Source organism: Talpa occidentalis, unplaced genomic scaffold, assembly GCF_014898055.3.
Source record: "Talpa occidentalis isolate TD23 unplaced genomic scaffold, MPIMG_talOcc4v2.1 talOcc4.11, whole genome shotgun sequence".
In the NCBI taxonomy this organism is placed as follows: domain Eukaryota; kingdom Metazoa; phylum Chordata; class Mammalia; order Eulipotyphla; family Talpidae; genus Talpa; species Talpa occidentalis.
This window is the reverse complement of record NW_023601104.1, coordinates 66,104,011-66,110,298: the sequence shown is the minus strand read 5'-3', so window position 1 is coordinate 66,110,298 and position 6,288 is coordinate 66,104,011. Positions and strand designations below refer to the sequence as shown.

Genomic DNA, 6,288 nt, shown 5'->3' with positions numbered 1-6,288 from the left:
GAGTTCTTTGTCTCTGCAAATGGCCCCAATCAAGTTTTGTTTGAGACAATTAGCTAGTGCCAGCCAATGAGTCCTATGCAAATGTAGGGATAGGAATGCAATGTGTGCATTTGAAGGCTTGGGGTTTTGTTCTTCTGGGTAGGCAGATTGTAATTGCTTTCCTTGGTACTTTTTTTTTTTTTTAAAGTTTAGAGTGGGGGGTGGGGAGGACAGGTTTATCTGGTCTCTCTCCAACCCCTCTAGTTTCAAAGCAGCTGGTGTGTGTGTGTGGTGGTTGGGGTGGGGGGAGTTGTCTGCAAGTCCTTTAAAAGCCTCTGCCTTGCATACACCAGGCTCTTTTTAAGTTAGTGGTGGGACGTGGGAGAACTGCTGCCTCCTAAGCAGTAAACCAGCACCTCTGTTTGTTTGCTTTGCTTAGTTCCACCACTCCAAACCCACCCACCAAGGACGGTGAATTCCTCCACCCCCAGCGAAGAAAGACCTTCCGGCTGGGTCCACCCGATTTGGGCCGACTTTGCGCCTCCAAACAACCTTAGCATGATGTCTTATCTTAAGCAACCGCCTTATGCAGTCAATGGGCTGAGTCTGACCACTTCGGGCATGGACTTGCTGCACCCCTCAGTGGGCTACCCGGGTAAGTGAGCCCCGAGGCACTCCGACCCCGCCCTTCCCCACGCCCGCCTCGCGGGGATGCCGGCACCCTCCCTAGGGCATCCAGGTTGGCGGTCGAGCTGCCCCCACCTTTGCTCCGGGCGAGTTCCGCGATGGGTTTTCCTTCCGAGAAGCAGCTCAGAGCCTCAGGGCATTTACCCGCCGAGGAGAGGACTGGGGCTGGGGTTATACCGGTAGGTTGCAGAAAAATCACATGGCCTTATTCTTGATTGGCGTAAATGGGGGACACGTTGAAGGAGGGAGAGGAAGGCTTCTGTCCTTGCCATTCAAGGCCACAGGCTCCTGCCCGTACCTCGGAAGTGGCCTATTTGGAAAAGCAAAGTTTATCTGGATAAATTCTCCCCGCATGGCCAGGTGCTGTGCCTTTTAAACCCTAGATGTGTAATTTGCCCCACAAGCGGGTGCTTTCCTTTTCGACCCGTTGTTTCTCGAAATCCTCGCAGAACATGTGTGAAATATGGCCCCATTTTAAAGATAGAGGACAAAGGCACTTGGAGCTCTAAAAACCTGAATTTCGTGCAGCATGGAGAGTCCCCGTGGGGTTGAGCTGCAAACCTCAGCGACCCTTTGACTTCATGGAATGAATTTTAGCTTGGGGGTTGATCCTGGAGAGTCTGTTTTCTTTTTATTTCATTTGTTTTCTCTGTCGCTGAAGCCATCTCCCACAGCAGCGGGAGTGGGGGACTGCCCTGGAAGGGCCAGTGTGTGTTGTAGGACCCAGTATTCCTTGGAGGAGCTGAAGCCAGGGTAGGGGTGGGGAGAACTTTGGTGGGGCCTGGGTTGAAGGTTTGGGAGGACCAGAGGAGTGCTTCAGGGTGTGGGTTGAGGGGATTCGGAACTTCCCAAGAGCCCCCTGTGACTGAGAAACTACTCCCTCACCCTAAAGGGCCCTGGGCTTCTTGTCCCGCAGCCACCCCTCGGAAACAGCGCCGGGAGAGGACAACATTCACTCGGGCGCAGCTGGATGTGCTGGAAGCTCTGTTTGCTAAGACGAGATACCCAGACATCTTCATGCGGGAGGAGGTGGCACTGAAAATCAACTTGCCTGAGTCCAGGGTGCAGGTAGGCCATCAGTAGACAGCCTTGTCCTGACATTGCCACCCCTCCCCCCAAGGAAGTGCGTTGAAGATCCAGGAAAGACCCAGGTCTTTAGAATGACCAAAGTTTTGAAACTAAAGTCATCAGAGGTCAGCAGACTTTTCTCCTAAGGACCTTTCAGTGCCCAATTTGCTGTGGAGGGAGAGGAAGGGGGTGTTTCCACCCCAGCCCCCACCCTACCCTCTCCTTTGAGCTGTGGTCATTGGGAGATTTAGCTGAAGTGAAAAACAGTCATAGTAGCCCTGGGTCACTGACCAACAGAGGCCCAAGTCTTGGGCTGATTTCAAGGATCGGGATGTAATATTTTAATACTTCCTTCCCCTTTGTGGAAATCCTCCTCCATGCTCACAGACTTTTGGTAGTGAAAACAGCTTAGCTTCTGGGCATCCCAGTATTTTCCAGATGATGGAGAAATAAAAGTAGATGTCTTATTCAAGGTCACTCCTTGAACCAGACTTTAGAAGCAGCTGGTACTTTTTACCACAGAAATGATACAGTGTGTTTTCTTTCAGTTCTTAGAGATTGAACAGAATTTTCTCATTCTGAGCCATTTAGCAGATAACTTATCTACATAATTTCCCCTGTGGCACCACTCCGTGTTCCCACTTCCCTTGACCTTAGTCTGGAGAGGGAAAGTTAACTCCCAACTTGCCCCGAATGCAAGCCTCTTACAGAGTTCTCTGGAAAGAAAGTTTAGCATAAAACCATATAAATACCTGAGACTTCCCTTCAGCTACTACATGAACTCCATACCAGGAAAAAGACTTTTCCAAAGTAGGATAACAGAGGTTTTAGCAGTTGTGAGGCCTGAACCAAAGTCCTCACTGGCCAAAAAATAAGTGACTCTGAATGGTAGATGCTGGTGTGCTCAGGCTTGGTGACACCATTTTTACTTTAGTTAATGCACCCATATGGAGAGTCCATTCAATAAGACAGCTAAGGATTTGTAACCCAGAAAATGCCCGTAGTAACTTGAATAAATCCCTCCTGCACCAACCAAGTCTCCTTCATCACAGAACATGAAATGGGACTGGTAAAGAGAATTTTCAAAGTAGCAGGGAGAGGCTTAAGTTCACAAACCAGCAGTATAGGAAACAGAATGTATGTGCTGAAGGCACTACTTTGAAGGTGCAGACGAGACTTGAGCTGACTTAGATAAGTCCTCACTCAAAACAGACCACGTTCAAGTTGCTGCACTTACCATAAAGAAGACAGGTTCAACAGACAGTGATTTCAGATCTCCCTTCTCAACCGGATCACTGCTCTTTGGCGCTTTCTTTGTAAATCTTTCTAGGGGAGAGACAAAAAAATAGAGAGATGGAACCAACTTCTATATTAGCAGTCACTCCCTGGAAGAAGGAATATAAACTCTTTAAATATGCAGAATTGTTCCCCTCCCTTGTTTCCTCCAGAAGACCGACATATATTCTATTCCATTGTGAGAGTGTTCCAAAATACAGCTATGTCTATGTATATTTGTGTTCAAGGTGAAATAAGAGATAGGAAAGTGGGGTGGCGCATTTTTAGCCACATATTTGGGTGATTGACTTAAATTTTTATTGTTTGGAACTAGGAGTAAAGCAGGGTCAAATGCTTTTTCAAGAGTCTCCAAACTTAGAATTCCAGGAGCACATGAGGACACCCCAGGTTGCATTTTCGGTGGCAGGAGTGATTGTCTGCTTAACTCTCCTGTCCATGGAGGACATTTATGATCTTGTGAGACATCTTGTCTTGATAGGGTTATTAAAATCATTTTAAATAACTTTGTTTCCCTTTCAAGGTATGGTTTAAGAATCGAAGAGCCAAGTGCCGCCAACAGCAGCAGCAACAACAGAATGGAGGGCAAAACAAAGTGAGACCTGCCAAAAAGAAGACGTCGCCAGCTCGGGAAGTGAGTTCAGAGAGTGGAACAAGTGGCCAATTCACTCCCCCCGCTAGCACCTCAGTCCCGGCCATTGCCAGCAGCAGTGCTCCTGTGTCTATCTGGAGCCCAGCTTCCATCTCCCCACTGTCAGATCCCTTGTCCACCTCCTCTTCCTGCATGCAGAGGTCCTATCCCATGACCTATACTCAGGCTTCAGGTTATAGTCAAGGATATGCTGGCTCAACTTCCTACTTTGGGGGCATGGACTGTGGATCTTATTTGACCCCTATGCATCACCAGCTTCCTGGACCAGGGGCCACACTCAGTCCCATGGGTACCAATGCAGTCACCAGCCATCTCAATCAGTCCCCAGCTTCTCTTTCCACCCAGGGATACGGAGCTTCAAGCTTGGGTTTTAACTCAACTACTGATTGCTTGGATTATAAGGACCAAACTGCTTCTTGGAAGCTTAACTTCAATGCTGACTGCTTGGATTATAAAGATCAGACATCCTCATGGAAATTCCAGGTTTTGTGAAGACCTGTAGAACCTCTTTTTGTGGGTGATTTTTAAATATACTGGGCTGGACATTCCAGTTTTAGCCAGGCATTGGTTAAAAGAATTAGATGGGATGATGCTCAGACTCATCTTCTGATCAATGTTCCGGGAGGCATAGAAGGAAAAATGAAGGGCCTTAAAGGGCCTCCAACCAGCAACCTGAAATGGACAAACCAATCTACTTAAGATCCTGTCATAGTTTTAGATCATTGGTTTTCCTGATTTGCAAAGTGATCAAAAGCATTCTAGCCATGTGCAACCAAACACCACCAAAAATAAACAAGCAAAACTAAATTGTGAGGGAAGAGGAGGGAAGGACATAACCTTCTTAAGCAGAGGTGTTCCAATGTTTGAACCAATCCTTGGTTGAATCTTAGGAATGGACAGTGTCTCAAAGCTCACTCACGTTTCATGACCAACTGGTAGTTGGCACTGAAAAACTTTTCAGGGCTGTGTGAATTGTGCGACTGATTGTCCTAGATGCACTACTTTATTTAAAAAATAATGTTCATAAGGAGTCAATATGTAGTTTAAGAGACAATCAGTGTGTGTCTTATATAAATGGTACATCTGTGGTTTTTAATCTGTGCTAGACTTCAAAACTGTGATCTCCTGTTATTGTATGCAACCTTGAACTCCACCTCTGCAGGGGTTCTTCTGTGATTAAATAGGTTTTAATTATAAACAAAATCAGAGCAACTGAGTACTTACCTAAAAATGATTACCTTTGGCTGGAGGTGAGCTGCACTGAAACTTTACAACAAAATGTCTCTGAACAAGGAGAGTGAGAGAAGAGAAACAAAAGGACACTAATCATCTGTAATTTACTGTTGGTAAGCCTAGCAGTAAAGAGACATTGGTCAATTGCTCTGACCCTGATGAATTTATAAACTGAGATCATTGTTGTTTATGCTTGCAGATGTTAACTGGAAAAGTTATATATGCATAAACCTTTTCTTCCTGGATTTGGCAGATATGTATAATTATATTAAAATGGTTCTAGCACAACATTGGGTCCAGTTTAATTCTATACTATTTGTGAATGAGAAGCCCATATCCAGCCTCTCCTTCCCAAAACATTTTTGTTAGGTCAGAGGAAATTAGCAAACTGGAATTAAAATTTTACTTTGTCTAATCTGTGGGTGAGCTAGATGTGAGTGATTGTGATATGTAAACTTTTGGTGACTCATCAGCAATTGAATTTGAAATTGCTCTGAAATTGAATTTAGAGAACCTAATAGTTATTAGGATCTTGCTCCCCTTGCGTTTTCCTCTCTCTGTCATGTACCCCAACAATTTCTTAATCATTTTATTATGTTTTAACATAGATAAGTTTAAAAGACAGGGGAAGAACTGTATTACCTCCAAAAATGAGAATGATAAGAATTACCTGCTTCTATCCTCTTAATTTGATTAAGGGGATTTTTTTAACTTCCAAAAAAATCTGAGGTAAACAGGAGAGGGAATGTAATCAGAATCTGAAAGCAATTCAGGCAGAAATGATTTCTGAACAAAAGAGTTTCAGAAAAGTTTTAAAACCTATAATTTCAGTAGTTGAACATAAGGCATCCTATCCTGGTCAGTTTGTTTTTTTTTTTTTAAGACAGTGCTGAAAAAAGGTAGGGTTCCTTCTTAGTTGTACCTAACAAATCACCAGAAAAGACAAATGGGCCAATGATCATAGTGCTCTTCAGGTAAAAGCAAAAATTTATTTCATTTTAAACCCTTATGTTCTTATATTTGACAAATCAAGTGACTCTCTCTAGGTGGCAACTTTTTAAATGAAGGTTAGCAGTTGCAACCATTTCATGTCCGTTCAATTTTTCTATCCTTGACTGTGCGTGCTCTTACACTATATAATCTTGCCTAATAAGTAAATAGTTTTTATTTTACTGCAAAAAGAAATGGAATAGTTTACAATGGAGGCAAACATTGATGGCAAGATTTCCCAGAATCTATTGGTAATATTCACCTTACTATAGTTTACACCAAAGTGAAATTCAGGACCAAACATTTGTTTTACAGCTTTCCAGATTCTGGGTTTAAAAGCTTTCAGCTTTTCTCTGGCAACAGTAAATCTGATCCCAAATAATTTC

General features: G+C 44.0%; 1 protein-coding gene across 1 annotated transcript; it reads left to right on the top strand.

The window, feature by feature from the left end:
* Positions 1 to 332: 332 nt before the first annotated feature.
* Positions 333 to 5,200, top strand: OTX2 (orthodenticle homeobox 2). Its single transcript, XM_037501971.2, has 3 exons — positions 333 to 634; positions 1,583 to 1,734; positions 3,551 to 5,200. Exons 1-3 carry the CDS (start codon positions 538 to 540, stop codon positions 4,169 to 4,171), a joined length of 870 nt encoding a protein of 289 aa, XP_037357868.1. The 5' UTR covers positions 333 to 537; the 3' UTR covers positions 4,172 to 5,200.
* The last annotated feature ends 1,088 nt before the right edge of the window (positions 5,201 to 6,288 follow it).